General features: G+C 41.8%; 2 protein-coding genes across 5 annotated transcripts in view; both read right to left on the bottom strand.

Annotated features, from left to right (window-relative positions):
• LOC311062071 (uncharacterized protein) overlaps window positions 1–2,322 on the bottom strand; it is a 9,053-nt gene extending 6,731 nt beyond the window's left edge. For both annotated transcript variants that reach the window (XM_084080838.1, XM_084080837.1), the window contains exon 1: window positions 2,111–2,322. In XM_084080838.1, the coding sequence (XP_083936964.1) occupies window positions 2,111–2,186 (76 nt within the window). In that variant the 5' untranslated portion in view covers window positions 2,187–2,322. The remainder of the gene's footprint in view (window positions 1–2,110) is intronic.
• Window positions 2,323–14,527: 12,205 nt separating this feature from the next.
• Window positions 14,528–17,462, bottom strand: LOC311062214 (E3 ubiquitin/ISG15 ligase TRIM25-like). 3 transcript variants are annotated; one of them, XM_084081083.1, is made up of 4 exons: window positions 17,361–17,462; window positions 16,536–16,827; window positions 15,295–15,824; window positions 14,528–15,178 (listed from the first exon to the last, which is right to left on the bottom strand). In XM_084081083.1, the coding sequence occupies exons 2-4, from the start codon at window positions 16,825–16,827 to the stop codon at window positions 14,849–14,851; spliced, it is 1,152 nt and encodes a 383-aa protein (XP_083937209.1). In that variant the 5' UTR covers window positions 17,361–17,462; the 3' UTR covers window positions 14,528–14,848. The 3 variants fall into 3 exon arrangements, with proteins under 3 accessions (XP_083937209.1, XP_083937208.1, XP_083937210.1); XM_084081082.1 differs by having other exon boundaries at window positions 16,536–16,843; window positions 17,361–17,460; XM_084081084.1 differs by having other exon boundaries at window positions 17,390–17,440.
• Window positions 17,463–20,115: the final 2,653 nt, after the last annotated feature.

The raw sequence follows: 20,115 nt of genomic DNA, 5'->3' as shown, positions 1-20,115 counted from the left end.
GGAGAGACAGACAGCAAGAAAGCTGTAGCTGAGAGGGAGACAGTGTATAGCAGAGACAGACAGCAGGAAAGCTAAGAGGGAGACAGTGTATAGCAGAGACAGACAGCGGGAAAGCTGAGAGGGAGACAGCCGAGACGAATGTTGGTGGGGAAAGTGAGATTTATAACTGTTTATTCCACAGCACTGAAAAATAGCAAACCACCTTGACAAATACGCCATTCTGATTGGCCAAAACATGGCATATGGGGGTATATCAGTTTTCTATAACATTAACAAAAACAGACAAATGTTTTTTAAATAGAATTTGTTCACAGCTAAAAACATATATACAATAAACCATATTTTAGCATACCATGCTGTACAATGTACTACTAATTAAAGTTGTTGTAAGTGACACTTTTTGCTTAGAAACAAAACATTTGTTAAAGAGTTAAATCTCTTTATTCTGATAGTATGATTGCTATAGAGTGTTTGTTCAGTAACAGGGATGTTACCAACTCTCCAGTTCTTTAGTAAACAGAAAATACATTTTCAGGGGGGTTATAAATGTCATCCACTCAGGAGAGAGAGAACCCCACAAAGATAATTTATCAGCTCATGTGTTTCGGTTCAAATTGTTTCTATTATTTCATCACTCTGAATTTCACTTGTTTATCCTGTATCTCTCCTGATCGGATACAATTGGTATCCCAGTTTACTAAAGAGCTGGAGGGACAGTGAGGCCCCTGTTACTGAAAAAAACACTCTATGGGGCACTATGCAACACTATGCAACACCTATTTAACAAAATAATACCACTTATAGCACCTTTAATGTAAGTAATGCACGTGGGTGATAGAAAATATGTAACTTTAGCCTCACTTAATGAATGGATGACAACATGTCATCATTATGTCCTAATCATGATGATTTTGGACTGCAACTATCAATTAGAGATTATTCTATCGACTACTTTTCAATTCATTCAATAATGGAGAAACATGTTTAGATTCAGTTTTTTTTATATACATCAACGGATCAACATGGACATTTTTAAATAGATCATATTATAATCGCCTTAATCGGTACTTCATACTACCCAACAGTGTTGTGCAAAAATAGTGAAAATAGCCGATCTACAAGCTCACAATGTGTTGTTTTATTAAAATTGATTATGAGTATTTATAAATCCATCAATTTGATTAACTGTTGCACCCCTGCTTTGCAAGTTAGCCATGGTATAGCCAGATAATGCATTGTGAACAAGTTGGAGCAAGTTAGCTATGAGAAAATACTGCACTTCAGGGGAGGTAAATGGACATGTTGCACACCGCTGTCATGCAGTTATTTTCTCATGAGTAGGTTAACCCCCTTCGGTGTAGTATACCCTAATTTATTGTAAGTGTAGAAACGGTATTGTTTCTGTTTGATGGCCCCAAGTGGGAGCATATACATACTATAGAAAGCAGTGGACCAAGAACTTGACACTCGTGGGACCCCACAGAAAATGTACTACTACTGCTGCTACTGCTATAAGTACTACTACTACAACTACTAATACTACAGTTACTGTTACAACTGTCAATACTATCACTACTGATAGTAATACTAATGCAGCAATACCACTATTACTAATACTATAATTAACTGAACCCTAGCGTCCCTATTTTGGGCTGAACATTAAACAAAAATAGCTGATGCGACACATTGTCATCTTGTAGATCGTCTATTTTTGGCAGTGATCTTTACTGTAGAGCGAAGGCAGGAGAGGGCCCAGGGGGGACTAGCTGCGCTCAACTAAGTTTATAGGGTTTAAGTTGTTGAAGCTAATAATAGTCATGTTAATGATAATAACATACATTCTCTCAACATAAACGATACAAAAAGGCTTTGATTTTAAACACACACACACACACACACACACACACACACACACACACACACACACACACACACACACACACACACACACACACACACACACACACACACACACACACCCATCCACACACACGCATGCACACACACGTGCACACACTCACACGTGCGTGGAAAAACTTGGCACTGCACACATGCAAAGACAATCTGGCACACACACATAGGAACACATGGATGCCCTCTCTGTACTCACCCTGGTTCAGCAGTAACACTCCTGTGAAACAAATGGAGAGAAAGCCCATCCAGCAGGACTGTTTCTGACTGTGCATGGCGTGTGTGTGTGTGTATGTGCGCGCCCGTGTGCGTGCGTGTGTGTGTATGCGTGTATGTCTTGTGTGTGTGTATGTGTGTGTCCGAGAGAGAGAGAGATCAACAGAAAGTGAGAGAGAGTGTGTGTTTGGGATCTGGCCACACTCTCCTCTGATCAGTGAATGAAAGAACTCTGTGAGAGAGAGAGAAAGAAAGTGAGAGAGAGAGAGAGAGAGAAGAGGAGGAGAGAGAGGACAGAGTGAGGGGTGTGTTTGCATGCATGGGAGAGGAGAGGAGGAGAAAGGAGTGAGGGGGTGGGGGTGGGGAGAGGAAGGAGGAATGGAGGAAGGAGGGAGAGAGAGAGAGAGAGGGAGAGGGAGAGAAAGGGGGGTGGCAAGAGGGACCCTCTCAACTCTTCCTGCCAAGGATTCTTTATCAGACTCACAAAACCACAGACTGACAGAAAGACACATTTTACACTGGTGCAGACAAAAGAAGAATGGAGAGACGAGCTGTTTGTCTCTCATCTCTGTTTCCATTTTAGAACGACTAAATCACATTTCTTCCCTTCTCCCGTTTAAAGCGGGTCGACCAGATGTCCCGAATCATGCAGGAGGACATGTCTTGCAAATGTCACCTCTTGTGTCCTGCGGCCTGCCGTGAGGGAAACGTCCTCATTCATTGTGAATGAACTCATAAATGAGTGTATTTGCAAGTGTTAACTCATGCTGTAGGCCTCCTGTCGTTTAGGAAGTGAGTCTGTCTGAATGGATGAGCTCCCATCAAGCGGCTCATCCTGCGTGCAGCAGGGGGTCAATCAATCCACGTCACACCTGAATGCTGGCGGGTTGCCTCTGCCAAAATGCCAGCCGTAGACAATAGATTAACCTTTTAAACCTGGCACCCCTGTTTGGGGCATGTCATTATAGGCGAGTAATCTTCAAAAATAGATAAAATAGCAGTTCTATGAGCTAACAATGTGTTGGTTCACTTTCAACTTTATAGTCACATTACAAGTTTACAGGTGTAAAACAGTGGTCAAAAGTAGTCCTAGGAATAGAGACTAGAGAAAGAAGCAAAGAAAACAAAACAAGCTGCCATGCCACATTTGTATCCATTGAGAAATTAGACACAACATCCGTTCAGTTTAATTTGTTTGAATTTGGAAATATTTACTCTCTCGCTCTCGCTCTCACTCTCTCTTTCTCTCTCTCTTGCTCGTCCCCTTTCTCTTTATCCTCCCCCCATTTTTGTCTCTACACTTAACCCCCTGCTGAGCACAGAGGACTGAGGAAGTGTGTGTGTGTGTGTGTGTGTGTGTGTGTGTGTGTGTGTGTGTGTGTGTGTGTGTGTGTGTGTGTGTGTGTGTGTGTGTGTGTGTGTGTGTGTGTGTGTGTGTGTGTGTGTGTGTGTGTGTTGGGGGGGGGGGGGGCGTAGCTCCTCCTTTCTCCTGTTAAAAATCACCACCAAACATCTGGAGTGATGAAGAACAGAGTCCTACACATACACAACACACAACTACACTACACAGCATACACCCACACAACTCAGAAAGGGAAACTAAAAAGAAACATGTTTTGGTTGCAGCATGGCCTGACACACACACACACACACACACACACACACACACACACACACACACACACACACACACACACACACACACACACACACACACACACACACACACACACACACACACACACACACACACACACAAATTCAAAGGGCTTTATTGGCATGAGAAAACATACATTTACATTGCCACACACACATGCGCACAAACACACACACTGACCTATTACGACAGTGTTTGTCTAATTTGGCTGCTTTAGCATGTAATGTGACCTTATTATGTCAACAAAGCTTCTTGAATTGAGAGTGATCCGTACAGTATGAAGAGAGAGAGAGAGAGAGAGAGAGAGAGAGAGAGAGAGAGAGAAATATTGTTTTTTACACTTGCTTTGGCAATGGAAACATGTTTTCTAATGCCAATAAAGTTCTGTTGAATTGAATTGAACTGTCTGTCTGTCTGTCTGTCTGTCTGTCTGTCTGTCTGTCTGTCTGTCTGTCTGTCTGTCTGTCTGTCTGTCTGTTGTCACAATAGCTCGATTTTAGTGAATGATCAATGGCTGACCCAAAGAGATGATTCATTTTGGGGTTGAAAGGGTCCAGTGTTTGCCAGTAGCTCAGTCATACCATAAGACAAGTAGCTGCCAGTCTCTCCGCCCAGTCCATAATGACTAATGACTTTTGCTCACGCTCATTACTGTGGCGCTTTTGCTCTTGGTCTATTTGGGGCATAGACTGTATTCCTTCTTTTACTCTGCTATGCCAATACAGTACAAATACTGTATTCATATACATATAGATGCAGATTTTTCTTTACCCGGTATAATTGTATATGTCTCACTAACCGTTGAATTTAACTATTCGTATACTTGGGAATACAATGTTAACATACTGTTAGTGTATCCTGACTATACACTTATACGTAAAAGCTCTGTCACCACGCTAATTCTCAGGCAGTACATGTGCTGAGAGGGCCAAGAAAGATCTCTGTAGTATACTGTACCTGGTTTCTGCTACTCTTTTCCTCATCCCCGTCACTACCTGCAGACTCTTTTTCTTTATTATTATTTGTATTTGTTTCTCCTAGTTCTATCTCCTTTTCTGTGTATGTCCTCTGTTTCTCAACTGCTGTGCCATGACAACAAAATCCCCACTGTGGGATCAATAAAGGTCATCTGACTCATCAAGTTACTTGCTGAACTACTTTTCCCAGTAGCTTCACTAATTTCAGAATTAATTTAGTGATTTACTTTTTCACTGTGTAGTTGGGTAGCTTGACAAAATGCGAATTCACAACAGTTTCAGTGTCAAATCAGCATAATATAACACAAAAGTTATAACAAAAGTTTCAGTTTGCTTTATTCAATCACATACAGGTACAAAGTAGCTTCAAGGTAGCTAGATACTTTTGTTAACTTAACGTAGTGTAGCTAGAAACTTATTTTGAGAGAGAGCCTTTTGTGTAACACGGTTACTTTTTAAGAAGAGTAGCTATTAGCTTATTTTTTATATTAATGTATTATTATTTTTTTATATTTTTTGTGGCATTTTCAAGCCTTTATTTGATAGTGATAGATAGTGAAGTGAGATATTGGAAAGGACATGCAGCAAAGGGCCCCGGTCGGATTCAAATCCGGGTCAACTATGTACTCTACCAGATGAGCCACCGGGGCGCTCCAGTAGATCATTTTTTAAAGTTGCTTCTCAACACTGAAAGGGTCAGCGGTGAAGGTCAAATTCAGTTGTGTGTAAGGAACATAGAAAGAGGCTGTCAGGTTCAGTCTGTGTGTTTTATGAGTGTGTGCATGCGTGTCAGGAGGTGAGTGGTTGCATATGTGCTTATTGTTTCATTCCTCCCATCAGTCCCATGTGTTTCTTGGTCGCTCCCTGTCAATCTCCGTTCATTTAATTGTCCACGCCCACTCATCAGCTCATTCATTTCCAACCAATCAAGTTTGGACTCTCACACCTGCACACCATACTGCTAATGATTTCACTGCTATTTAAACCCTGCTGTCTATTTGAACTCAGCCAGACTGCATTTTGTTTATTCCCTGTTTAAGTGTTCCCTGTGCCCTATTACAAATAACCCAAGAACGGAAGGGCAGATTTTCACAAAACCTGGTGGTAATGATCAGTTGTAAGACTGTCCTGAAGAGATGATTCACTTTGGGGTCAAAAAGATTAAATAAGGTCACAAACAAAGGCACAGGCAAAATAACTGAGTCACGGTGGAAATGGCATATCTTGACAGCTGTGGTATGCATACTGAATACAACCAGATAAACAGACAGAGCTTTATTGAGTCTGAATTTCAGGTGTCATCTTTCTATTTTTTTATGACAGAGAAATGGTCTGCGCTCTTGTTGAATCGTGCAAATAAGGTTTTATAGTCTGATATGTGAGCCAAACAAAAGACCAAGAAAACAAAGGGAATGCTCGTACATCCACATAACAAAAGGAATGTCCACAGGGTTTTGGCATGTGTATATATATATAGACATCTAGTTCATTAATGATGATCCATAGTGAACATTTTTAAAAGTGCTACCAAACAAAAGGTGTAAAGGTGGAGATGCATGTTTCTGTTCAAAAACCATCCCCAGTCTGCCATCTGGCTCTGCAGGAGCCGTCTGAGGGTTAGTCTACCCTGTGGTCTGTGTGTCTGTCTGAGTATCCAAACTGATCAGCACCACATTTCTAGTGCACACTACCAGTGGTGGAAAATAACTTATTACATTTACTGTACTTAAGTACAATTTTGAGGCACTTTTACTTCTACTCCACTACATCTCAGAGGCAAATATTGTACTACTACTCCACTTCGATTATTTGAAAACTTTAGTTCTTGTTACTTTATAGATTTGAATTCTTATTACAAAACATACATCAACCACTTCAGCCCTATTTAGACTTTGGCTATTTGTAAATAGCCTTGTTATGAGCTTGTAGATCTGCTATTTTCAAAAGATTTTAATACATTTTATACATATGATACCTTGTGAAACGGGACATTCTGCATAATGAGAACTTTTACTTTTGGTACTTTAAGCATATTTTGAAGCCAATACTTTTGTATTTTTACTCAAGTAAATTTTGATTACCAGACTTTCACTTGTAACAGACTATTGCAGTATTGATATTAAAAAAACGTTATTTTTCCACCACTGCTCACTACCAGTAGAACACAGAAGTGCCTCCACTATTTAATGTCTTTCACATACATTTTATACTTTTTGAAATATTTAAGTTTTAGTTTATAATGGAGGGGCTCTGAAACTCCATAAACTCGGCTGAAAGGTTTATGGCCATGTTTGCCCAATTTTGGAGTCATATGATATGTCATAGACGACTGACTTAGATGACTGTCATCACAGCCACAACTGAGATCCACATTGGAGCCACATTGTTCCCATGTGTAATCCCGAGATCCACATGATTCGATTTTGATATACATAAATACTGCATTATACCGATATAGCTACATATGTGCAGTGCAGTATACAGGTTTATAGTCTATTATATTGGTTGTATAGACTATAGGATCACAGCCTCACAATCTACAGTTTCACAGATGCTGTTTTGTTTTGTTTAATTTGATCCACAATTTGGAGGAACGTCTAAGAACAAGAACTTCACTGCCTGCGATTTTGTGAGTTGTGACAGATGTATTGTAGGCTATGTGACAATAAAACCATTTAACTTTTTTAAACTGTTCCATACCATTCTATTTTGTTCTGTTATGGTCTATAACATTGTATTTTGTCACGTAATGTCCCACTTTTTTATGTTCTGCAACATTTTATTTTGTTCTCTAACGTTCTGTAAAGTTCTGTGATCTTACAGGGGTTTGAACACAGCCCAGCAGACAGCGTGTGACTTGGCAAGGTTATAACTCTCAGCCTGCAGTCACTGTGTGTGTGTGTGTGTGTGTGTGTGTGTGTGTGTGTGTGTGTGTGTGTGTGTGTGTGTGTGTGTGTGTGTGTGTGTGTGTGTGTGTGTGTGTGTGTGTGTGTGTGTGTGTGTGTGTGTGTGTGTGTGTGTGTACGTGCATGCATGCATGCACGCACGTAAGCAAGAGAAATGGAGACAGCCTGAGAAAGAGGGGGTGCCTGGAATGGAAACAGAGTGGAAGACAGATAGATAGAGACACATTGCCCTGACTGCATACTGTAACTGTATGTACTGTATATAAGAGAGAGAGAGAGAGTTCAGTGAGTTCCATGTCCCATAGCAATCATCTCTGTTCAATAAATGTACATGTCAAGTATTTTTCTCCCCCCAAAAAGGAGCTTTACAGTACCTTTTACTTGCTCTATCTATCTTTTCCCTAATTTAGTATTCCACATCCTATGAATTCTAAGTTTGATCCTCTAGAATTTGGTGAATGCAACGGTATGCACAGCTAACGCACCGCAACAAAACCAACAAGCCAGTGACTTCTTCATTGACGGGTCCCACGGGGTTACGGGGGGAGCGCTTATTTTTGTTTCACTCAACGTTGCTGCATACTTCCTCATCCATTCAGTGCTCTCATCGTGTGCTCACACACAGTGCTCTCATCGGTATTTCGGTGTGTGCCGTTGCACCTCATCTGAGCTGCTTGCCCTGCGTCAACCGTGGAACCTCTGAGCCACTCTAATGCCCTTGGCACTCAGCATCAATGGGTGGATTGGGGTTATAGATCCCTGTGACATTCTAGCGTCATGTCCAGGAGGTGTACTTGTACTTCATGTGACATACCAGCATCACGTCCAGGGGGATGTACTTGTACTTCATGTGACATACTAGCATCACGTCCAGAGGGTGTACTTGTACATCAAGCTGCCTCACGCCAAGGGAACAGGAGATAGGCTCCTGACCTATGAGCCACATGGCTCAGTAACCGTTGGTTCCCCAGACTACTTAGTTATTGGCAGGAATGACCCCACAGACCCCATGTGAACACAGGGAGAAACATGCAAATACCACACAGAAAGGCCCCCATCATAGACAGAGAAGGCGATAAGCTTGTGCTGAGCAATGCAATCTAAAGCCAAATATGTGGGCGTTGGACGCAGGGGATCGGGCGGCGGCGCCCCCCCCCCCCCACTTCTTTGAGCAGTTCAAATGCTGGGAGTGTGTGAGTGTGTGTGCGCGTTCCCCCATGCCATTGCGTCCATATTTCTATCGTTCTCTTCACATGATAATGTTGTTTCAGCGGCCTGAGACAACATTAACATCTGAAGTTTATGGCTGTGCATGTTGAGCAGGAGATGGGTGGGGCCAGTTCTTTTTGTACAGTGTATTATGACATGACATGACATGACATGACATGACATGACATCAAATGGTCTTTGATCATGTTTTTTTTTGTTGTTGTTGTTTCTTAAAGTAAAACGAAAGTGTCTTGTGATTATTTTGTCTACTTTTGCTTTGTGTGTGTGTGTGTGTGGGTGTCATCAAGATAGCATTTACAAAAGTGATGGGTCACACAACTTTTTATTTCTTCTACATGTCTTCATAATGAAGAACAAACGTTTCGGCTATCCAGCTTTCGTCAGTGGCTAACCGTGGGTGGTTTAGAACAGTGGTTCTCAAATTCTGTTAACACAAATCTTCTCTTCTGGGGGTCCCTGGCACAACACATTTTCAGATGTGACAAAAAGTTTGAGAACTACTGATTTGGATGGCATTTGTAGAATTGGCCTCAGGTCTTAATGGGTTAAAGTAAACGAAAGTGTCTTGTGATTATTTTACGTCTACTTTTGTATGTGTGTGTCATTAAAATAGCGTCCCCACTGTGAAAGAATCCCCACTACACCCCTGCCTAGGGCTTATAGCTGACCAACCAGAGCACTTAAAGTGGCAAAGCATGCTGAACTGACACCGCAAGCAAACTCTCTGCTTAACCACACAAACTTGTATCCTCATTCTGCTTTTATATTGGCTATTTTTGCCATGACGTCGTGAATGTTCATCATTCCACAGGGTATAAATCAGGCTTAAGTGCTTAACCAATTAAACGCTATATACTTAGTTGATCAGGGTCCCCTAGGGCTCTATAATAGGTACGCTATTTCCCGCTACACCAAATCTCTTCCGCGTAAATAGCTGACCTAGCCGTATATTGGCTATTTATGCTGAATGATCTCCCCAGACGTAAAAACGGATGATGATGATGGGGATGATGATCTCCCCAGAATAGGGATGCTAGGGTTCATGTAGCCTTGGCCCCCCGCACCAGCACCAAAGTAACTTTTTTCTTTTGGTATAATGGAAAGCCTGTTTGGACAGAGGATAAATTGCGCATGGAAAGCCTATTTGGACAGAGGATAAATTGCGCATGGAAAGCCTGTTTGGACAGAGGATAAATTGCGCTTTGAGCATCATGCAATACCACATGTCAACCAGAAGTGATCCTACCGGAAAAGAAGGTAGACCAACTACAACCACTGCAGTTGGGTTAGTTAATTGTATTAACATACTGTACCATGGATTGGTCAGAATAATGTTTCATGCACTTAAAAAGTTATGGATTGCAGCTTTAATGTTGATTTATTTAAGTATAAAAGCACAATTCAAATGTTGTTTGATGCTGTTGAATGATGCTGTGTGATGATGATGATGTTGATGATGATGATGATGAAATTATCACGCAGTCATTACCCTCACAAGAAAACCTTGAGCATGGCTGTACACACGGCTGTTAATGTACTGTATAATGTATGATGTATTTATAGAGCCTTTTAATGTGTGTCAGCTGTAAAAACTACTAACATCTCTCTGTGAGAGTATCCAACCGTGTGTGTGTGTGTGTGTGTGTGTGTGTGTGTGTGTGTGTGTGTGTGTGTGCGTGCGTGCGTGCGTGCGTGTGTGCGCACGCGCGCTCGGACAGTGGGAGACATGCGTGGGAGCATTCAGAAGATGAGCCCAACAATTCCTTTGGGACCCCTGAAGGGGGTCCTGGTGTGTGTGTGGGTTGAGCAAACGCAAGCATGTGTGTGGGTGGGTTGTGGGTAGGCTATCTGTATTCCATACATGCTGTTCACTGTGCGCATGTGTGTGTGTGTGTGTGTGTGTGTGTGTGTGTGTGTGTGTGTCACAGCAGTGGAAGACATTAGTAACTTGTTGTTTACTGTCAGGGGACTTACAGAGTGGAATTTGGCCTCCGACCAAAAAACCTGCCAGTACAGAAAACAGAAACACATAGAACATAAACACATAGAAGAGACAGCATTACCAAAGAACAGAGCCACATAGAACATAACCACATAGAACTAGATAGAATAGAACTACATGGAACATAACCATATAGAAGTGAGCTACATAATTCTAACTAGGTGATTAGTTGAGCTGTAGCAGGATACATAACCATTTTGGTTTTCTTAATTTAGTTGTCTTGTATTAGAAATTGTATGAATGCATTTATTATTGTTTATTTCATTTGTCTGTATATATTTGCCTGTGCACGTGTCCTATTAAGTTACCAGATGTTAAGACTAACCTACTTTGAATGAAGCTCCAAGGTTTCTTTATTTGGTACATCGTGTGTGTATGTACAGAATAGTACATTTATTTTGTTGACATTTGATATTGATATTCAATTTGTGAGGTTGCAACTTAGAAGGTCTTAGAAGGTTCTTGATTTGCAGAGCAAACACTTCTTCTCTCGTTTCCTCATCTAAGTTAGTGGTTCTCAAATATTTTCATGTCAAGGAACACCAAATTGACTAGTATTTGGCCGCGGACTCCCATTTGAAATGATTTTGTGCCAGGGCCCCTGTAAAATGACTCAATCAAATGGAAGAAGCTTGCGACACACATTTTGTTTCACAGCCTACTTTCATCTGAGACTCCGGTAGTAGAATCGATGACAAACAGCGTTTCATTTTTTCAAGATACTTGGCAGGTGATTGGATGATCCCGCCCCTAGCAGCCGCTGATTGGTTCGCAAACGCAGCGACCGGGCTGCTCTACTCCCTGTGCAATCCCAGACTCCTTCCTGAAATCAAATGCAAATGAGATTTCCGGAGGGAGGGGGGTTTACCAGGCTAGGGCCCCTGTAGGAAAAGATACGTCAACGATTTGTCAACATCCGTTATTAAAATTGCCTAGATGGTGGGCTGACCGTGGACGGTGGGCGGACCTCGCAAACGTAATCAACTGCTCCGGTCCGCACCACACTTGGCACAAACACTGTTCAGGGGTCTACCATGTGAATAGTCACACCAGGGGCCACATTGTACAACCCAGCTTACTGCTGCCAGGGGCCACATGTCAAGGTGCAACATTGTACCAATATGCACCAAGCTTGGCACAAACATTGTTCAGGGGTCTACCATGACAATAGTCACGCCAGGGGCCACATTGTAAAACCCAGCTTACTCTGTCAGGGAACCCCAGGGGTCATGTTGTACAACCCAGCTTACTGCTGCTAGGGGGCGGGGCCACACATTGTCAAGGCGCCTCGTTGTTCCGATCTGCACCAAACTTGGCACACTGTTCGGATGTCTGGTCTAACCTACATTGCACACATATGGGGCTCTACAACGTAGTTACAGCAGTGATCTTGTAGATAGGCTATTTTCAAATAGCTGAATAGCTCATTTTGCTGGGGACCCCCTGGAAGCCTCTCAAGGACCCCTCGGGGTTCCCGAGACCGACTTTGAGAACCACTGGTCTACATCAATTACATCTGGCGAATTAGCTGTAAGGTGTGTGAAAGTTGCGGGGTTGTCGTAATATTAATATTTACATTTTCACCGAAGAAGGTACTGTAGATGATGGGCACCGAAGAAGGTACTGTAGATGATGGGAATTCTGGGATATGTCCTCATTTAACCACTTAACTGAAGTTGTATATTTTGTTTTACAACGGTGTTGTGCAAATCATTGATTTATTCAGAAAAAAATAAAAAGACTGACCAGAGCTCAGAAGAGGCACCAGAAAGTGTTTGCTTTACTACAAATGGACCCTTATGGATCCATTTGCTTCCATTTGTACACTCTCAGAGTAAAATGAACACTGAGGATTTTGGTTGCAGGCTTTAGAAACAGAGACAAATGAGCTCATAGATCTTCCTCTGAGGTGTTTCCTGGCATTTATACATACAGTTTTTTAAATGATATGTAATCTATACCCTATTCATGACCTGCGACCTTTAAAACACAGAAATGAGTTCCTGTCGTTTGTCTCCAGGGTGCAGAGGACAATAGGGGACCTACAGGGCTGACAGGGGACAGATCACAGGGGGACACAAAGCTCATTGTCTTCAGAACATAGATCCAAGGACACGGGAGTCCCAGTCGTTAAAGAGAATGAATGCCAGCTTGCAGGTGGTGCACACACAATGAAACATCATCTACATGATTTTTAAACTAAAAGTAGCAATAACACAATATTAATATACAAAAGTAAAAGTCCTGTATTCAAAATTGTACTTGAGTAAAAGTACAAAATATTCTTACAATGCCAAAGTAAAAGTATTCATTTTTTGAGTGATCAATGCAGATCTTAACATTCTACAGATCAGACCTTGATGTAGGCATTTGGTTTAATTGCAAAAGCAACTGCAAGATGAGCGGATATTGCATCAACCACAAAATCGCAATCTCCTAAATTTTAGACAGACAGAGAGTTGTGTTGTGTTGTGTTGTGTTGGGTTGTATTGTCCTCCCCCTCTCTGCCCTCGCTCAACTTCCTGTCTCTCTGCTTTAAATTAAATCAAAAATGAAAACAACAAAAAAATAACAGTTTCAAAAAGCCTTAATAATTCCCATTATTATTATTATTATTAATAAAGAATGTCAGATACGGTATGGTTTGAAGTTCAACAGTAACATACAGCTCATTATGCTCAGTATAGCTCAATTGAATGCTTTCTCAATTATGTGTCAATCATGTCACAATCTGGGAACTCAGGCAAAAAATGGGGATTTTTTCCCCCTTTCAATTTGCAGTCACAGAGCTCTGAATCTGTCTTGAGAGATTAATCATGTCATAATATGAATTTAATACAATGTATGTTCAGTAGGAAAGTATGACTGAAAGAGACATGCAGTTCAAGACCACTGGCACTGCAGATGCAGTTCAGTGGTGTAAAGCAACCAAGTACTGTGCTTGAGTCCAATTTTGAGGTAATTTTACTTTACTTAATATTTCCAATATTCCATACTTCTACTCCAAAACATCTCAGAGGCAAATATTGTACTTTCTACTCCACTACAATTATTTGAGAACTTGAGTTTCTAGTTACTTTGTAGATTTAAATCAATATTACAAATCATACATTAACAGAGAGGTCCTCTGTTACTGATGTTTGGAACTTTATAGTATTTTGCACAGTGGTACTGTAGTTTGCATTAAGTCATGATTTTAAGTATTTATTGAATTATAATCATGGCCAAGTGCAATGTGTAATAGGTATGGGTGTGATAAGAGACCAAGGGCAATATGTTTGAGTAGTGAAATATAGGGAATGCTGGATGATTATTGAAAGCTTAACAAGGCTGGACCAAGTCAGAAGGGCAGGGGGGGGGGGGTTGGTAATGTGTAGTTGGAATTGCTAGGGATATTGTGTAAATGTTGTAGTAGAATCATTATTGGTGTAGTTCATGGAGTTTTAATAGATGTTATGAGAGTTAATGTTATATGTATTTATGTATGTGTATTATTCGGTAATCTACCTCTTGACATGGTTGAGTCCAAACTAATTGCCCCCAGCTGAGTATAAAAAGCTGCGAGCCACAAACATACTCAGTTGGTGGTAGGATGAGAGCTGGACGTCACCAGTCACCTGTGTGGAGAACTTCCTGTGTTCATGTATTGTTTGTATTGTCAGTGAACAATCAGAATAAATACACCTTTTTGGTTGCACCCAATCAAGGCCTCTGTACTAACTCCAACCGCAAGTCGGGCATTCTCACAGTCCTATTTTAAACTTCAGCTAATCAATTATAGCAGCTCTACAAGTTCACAACACATGGTGATGTGATGCGTTGGGAACTTGTAGATCTACTATTTTCTTCTAGAACATTGTGAAATGGGAGTAGGTCTATATTTAGATTCTCTACATTGAGCTACTTTTACTTTCAAAAACGAATCAGAATACTTCTTCCACCACTGTAGTTATTTCTTTACATTGTTAGGACGGGTGAATGCGAAAAATAGCCAACATCCCAAAAATATTACGATCAATACATTCTGCAATAAATTCACCCTTTCTTGGAGCTCTTTGACTTTAACATGCATGCTCTCTCTGTCACTGAGTATCTCATTCACCACTGTGTGCACGGCGCGTCTCACTCTGTCCTCGTGCTTGTCTAATGTCAACCCAGACCAGTCTCTGGTGGGCGGTGGGGTGGTGAGGGAGGGGAACTTGAGGAGAAAGTCAAGGTGGTCTTCTGTTGTAGACAGTTTCTCTATCGCTTCCATTCTCTTCAGCAACTCTTCCATTTCCTGTGTAGAAAGAAAGAAAGAAACTAAACTAGCAACCCCACTTAAGAATACAAATTAAAAAGTAAGAATATATATATACTTTTTAAACTAATGTAAAAAGCAAAAACTTTAATAACCTTTGTGAGTTCACTCTGGAGTTCAGTCACCAAGCTGAACTCTTTGTCCTGTATCTCATTCAGCTGGGCCAGGCTTCTGTCCACTGACGCCTTGTGGTCGTTGAGTGATCTGGCACCCTCTTCTGTGTCACTTTTGAGTCGCCGCAGAGTGCCCTGCAGTTCCACGACCTTCCCCGCTCTCTGTGCCGACATCTGACCCAGAACCACGGCTGTGGAAGACAGCTTGGACCTCTTGCCTTCGCAGACTTCGTCCAGAGGAAGGGTGTCGTCGTACTTGTGGTTCATCTCTAGACAGAAGCTACACACCAGGGTCTGATGGGTTCGACAGAACCGGCTGAGAGGTCTGCGGTGGTCTTTACACAGACGTTCCTCCAGGTTGTCCACAGGGTGGATCAGGGTGTGTCTTCTCAGCCCGGAAAGGTTCTTGTGTCGTTGCAGGTGGACGTGACAGTAGGAGGTCAAGCAGTCCAGACACGACTTGTCCGCAGCTTCGCCGCAAACGTCACAGCTCACCACACCTCCAGGACCAGCTGAAATGGATATTATTTTGTCCAATATTTACGGTCATAACGGGTACATATCTAACAAATTTGCTCAATTAAAATGTTATGTATATGTCTCTAAAAGTCCAATCTTAATTACTTCCTGTTAATAAACAAAAACGTAATGCGTGACAATTTCAACCAATAATATGATGACAAGCACCTTTCAGTCACGTGCTTATGGATACCATCAATTTTCTAGGGAGACCCGCTGTGATTGGCCAGTAGTCGCAGTGATTGACAGTTCTCGTTTTTGCAACTATGCCTAAATCTAACGTTAACCCTAACCATAACCTCAGTAAAACTATGCCTGCCAGGGAGCCAATCAGACACAGGTAAGGCGGGTCTATCCCATAACGTTGGTGGAATTCATAATAACGCATCAGTCACTTTTACGCACAACTATGATTCATTATGCTAGACACTAGGGGGCAGTGCTACTCTGTTGAATGTCAACAAAGATGGCGTACGGACACGTGTTACAAATGATATATGCAATGCAGTAAAATTTAGCACTGCCTTGTTTTCTTTTCTTTCTTTTTTTCATTCAGGCTTGGTCCTCATAAACACATATAATACAGACAAAGATTGAAACACTTGTGATTCAACCTCACCGCTCCATCACTGTTGGCTGAGACACACCCAGGCCCTGTTTCACAAAAAAATACGTCACGATATAAAAGTGAAATGCCATTTCACCTGGTCTTTCAGGACAGACAGAAGACACCCGATCCTCTCTCCCGGCATCTCGTAAACGTTCGGCGACGTCCCGCAGCGTCGTGTTGACCTTCAGCTTGGACTTCTGCTTTTTGCTGAACTGCTCGCCGCACAGCGGACATCGACACTGGGGGGCGCTGTTCCAGTGTCGCTCGATGCAGCTTTTGCAGAAGCTGTGTCCGCATGGCAGAGAGGCGGGGTCTCTGAAGACGTCCAGACAGATGCAACACAGCAGCTCGTCCTCAGATAGGCCACCGCCGTTGTCACTCGCCATCTATGGAAACGAGACACTGTGATGTGAAACATCCATGAATTGACTCACCCTAAAGCCTTTAACTTAACTCAGTTCAACTTGCCTTTCCTCAGTGTGATTGCTTCTGTGTATAAAGGTAAAGTTTCAGATCGATATCTTATAAGAAATAAAAGGTGCATGTTTTGCATAATGTTGATGGATAACACTTTTGTACATGTGTGTGATGTCACACGTGCACGCACACACGCACGCACGCACGCACGCACACACACACACACACACACACACACACACACACACACACACACACTTAAAATAATCATCAGACAACTTGTGTTTAGTTTAGCTACTGTCTTACAAAAAACATTAACAACAACATTAATGTGTGCAGCATTGCATCCTTCCACAGAAGTTGTGCCAATGTGTAGCTAACAATAGCAAACACACAGACTCTGTACCAATTCACAGCAAACCAAATGCATCCAGTCACGTATGTATCAGACAGACCACCATAATAGCATTGCATTTGCTTGTTATTCAACAGTATCTCTTACATTCGTATCAAAACAGTCAAAACAATCACCACACTGGTTCAGGGGGATGTAGGCTGGTCCCGTTCCTTCAGCTGAGCAATGGCATCTCAGCCAAGTTGTCACATATCCTGTCAGATCCCACTGCTTTTAGAGGTGGCCTCTGTACTGTAACTTGATGAACACCAAGACTGATACCCGTTCAACCTGTTTTGCGCAGGTAGGTGTGATTTACATAATATATTTGCTTTGAACAAATGTTTTTTTCTTCCGTTGGCTGTGCCCTGCCAAGCCAAAGTGCAGTAACTACGTTTTTGGACACACCCACTTATTTGTGTATCCCAAAGGTCAAATTAGCCTTCGTGATTTGGGGGGATGAACAATTACCTCAAGAACAGATGTACATTTATTGTAGTATCACTTCTATGTCGATATCTCATTTGGCTGACCAGTTGAATCACTTTTAAACCAATTTTTCAGTGATTTTCCCCCTGTAGTTACTGCACTTTGGCTTGGCAGGGTAGTGTACTGTGTGTTTATACAACACAGCTCTATGAGATACCACCCACTGCCTCTTCAAGGATACAACTAACATATTAACTCTTCCATACAATCAGGCATATATTCCCCAAATTCTTCAAGATAGCTCTCGCAAAACTTCTGCTCAAGAAGTCCAATTTGGACTGCACTGATCTAAACAATTACAGGCCCATTTCCAACCTCCCCTTACTCAGTAAAATTAGTAAACTCCTTGAGAAGATTGCTTTTAATCAACTACTTAACCATCTTATTCATGTTAGAAACATTTAAGTCTGGTTTCTGATCCCAGCACAATACTGAAACCACGCCAGTGACCACAGAATTGCAAGTGATAAAGTGTCTGTCCTCGTCCTTTTAGATGAGTGCTGCATTTGCCACAATTGACAACAGCATTTTAATTGACAGACACAAGAAATGGGTAGGTCTCTCTGGTAGTTACCGGTATTGATTTTAAAGCCCTTTTATGTGTTTATAAAGCACTTAATAACCTGGCACCTTCATATATTACAGACTCCATTACATTTTATGTTCCAAAAAGAAGAGTAAGGTCTGTCTCCGACCTCCTTTTAGATGTTCCCAAGGTGCTCCATGAAAACACTGGTGAGGCCACATTCTGCTTCTATGGTCCTAAAAGTTGTGGAATACGCTACCACTTGAACTCATAATGGCAAGCTCTCTTGTTGTTTTTAAGAAGAAAACTTGCTTTGGCAATGTAAACGTATGTTAATAATGCCAATAAAGCTCCTTTGAATTGAATTGAATATGGCATTTAATTAAAGGACGACTTCACCCATTTTCAACCTATTTTCTTCTACTCGGTCTGTGTTTCAGGGCTGTGGACACTTCAGAAACCCACCTACCAATGACATCATCACTAGGCAGGTTTATTTTTTCAAACATTTTTTTTGTTTTTGTATTAACGCGAGAACAATGGCTTCCATTATAGCATGCTAACTTTCCAGGAATAGAAAGCCTGACATTTCTATTAGCTTGGATTCCCCATTAATTATTTCACTGGCAGGCAGGTTTCTGAACTGTCCACAGCCCTCCTCCGAAACACAGACGTGGTAGCCAAAAAATATTATAATGACTATTAGTGAGGACCAATTATATGAAGATAGTTTGAATCAATCTCGTGTCCACATCTTATACTTTTTTGTCTTGCTCTTTAACTTTACTGTTTAATTGTGTTTCTGTTTGCCAACTTTGTATTTTCTTTTGGCATTCTTTTATTTGCTATTTTAATGTGAAGCACTTTGGGCTTATTATTATTACGCTTGTTTATGATATATCTGTTGGATTTATCCAAACGAGGAACCACGTATGGTGAGGTACGTGCTGCACTACATGCACGGGAATGTGGGAAACTACCCGTGCTGACCTCCAGAGAACGATCAGAAAGGCCAAGCAGGACTACAAGGTCAAATTGGATGACCCGTTCAACAGTGGTGACACGAGGAGCATGTGGCAAGGGCTACTGTCAATAACAGACTTTAGAGGGAGAACCAGATGTGCAGAGAACCTCTGTGCTTCCCTCCGCAGTGAGCTAAACACCCTTTTCTCTAATTTGAGATTAACAGGACCACCAACACCAACCAGCCAGTAGCAGCACCACCTGAGGAGATTAACAACACCAACCAGTTAGTGCCTTAATTCACCATCTGAGGAGGCCAGCCCACTAACCATCGTGGAGGTGTGCATGCAGCAGAGTGGCTCAGAGCTTCTGTCTGTAGATCAAATGACCAATAACTCCCCTGGCCAATTAAGGGGGTGATTCCCCTTTAGGCTAGTGGTTAAGATCTTTAGCTTTAGTGTCCCTGCCCGCAGGGGACACCCGGGTTTTAATCCCATGGCTTACATTGGTGCCGTGACCTGGATCGTGTTTCCTGGTGGGGGGAGGTCAAAATGGGGGTGAGTGTAGCAGAGTGACTCACATCCTCTGCCTGAGGACCAAAGCCTAATATCTCCTTATATTATCAAGTTCTGGACCAGAAATGAAGTCACTATGACCTCACCATCACCAAGTTAATAATAATAATAATAATAACTAGAAAAAGTGCTCCTCGGAGCACAAGTCTCCGCCAGCAGACTTGTGTTGGGAATGTTGGGAATGTTCTAATTCTTATGTTCTAATTCTTACAAAAAATAGAACATGTTACTGTGTCATAGTAACATGACACAAGTGTCCTATCCGTCTGTATAACTGTCCTATCCGTCCTGTCTGTATAAGTGTCCTATC

Source organism: Gymnoscopelus microlampas (genome assembly GCF_963454915.1).
Source record: "Gymnoscopelus microlampas genome assembly, chromosome: 15".
NCBI classification, from domain to species: Eukaryota; Metazoa; Chordata; class Actinopteri; order Myctophiformes; family Myctophidae; genus Gymnoscopelus; species Gymnoscopelus microlampas.
The sequence above is the reverse complement of the archived record's forward strand: the minus strand, read 5'-3'. Positions and strand labels throughout refer to the sequence as shown.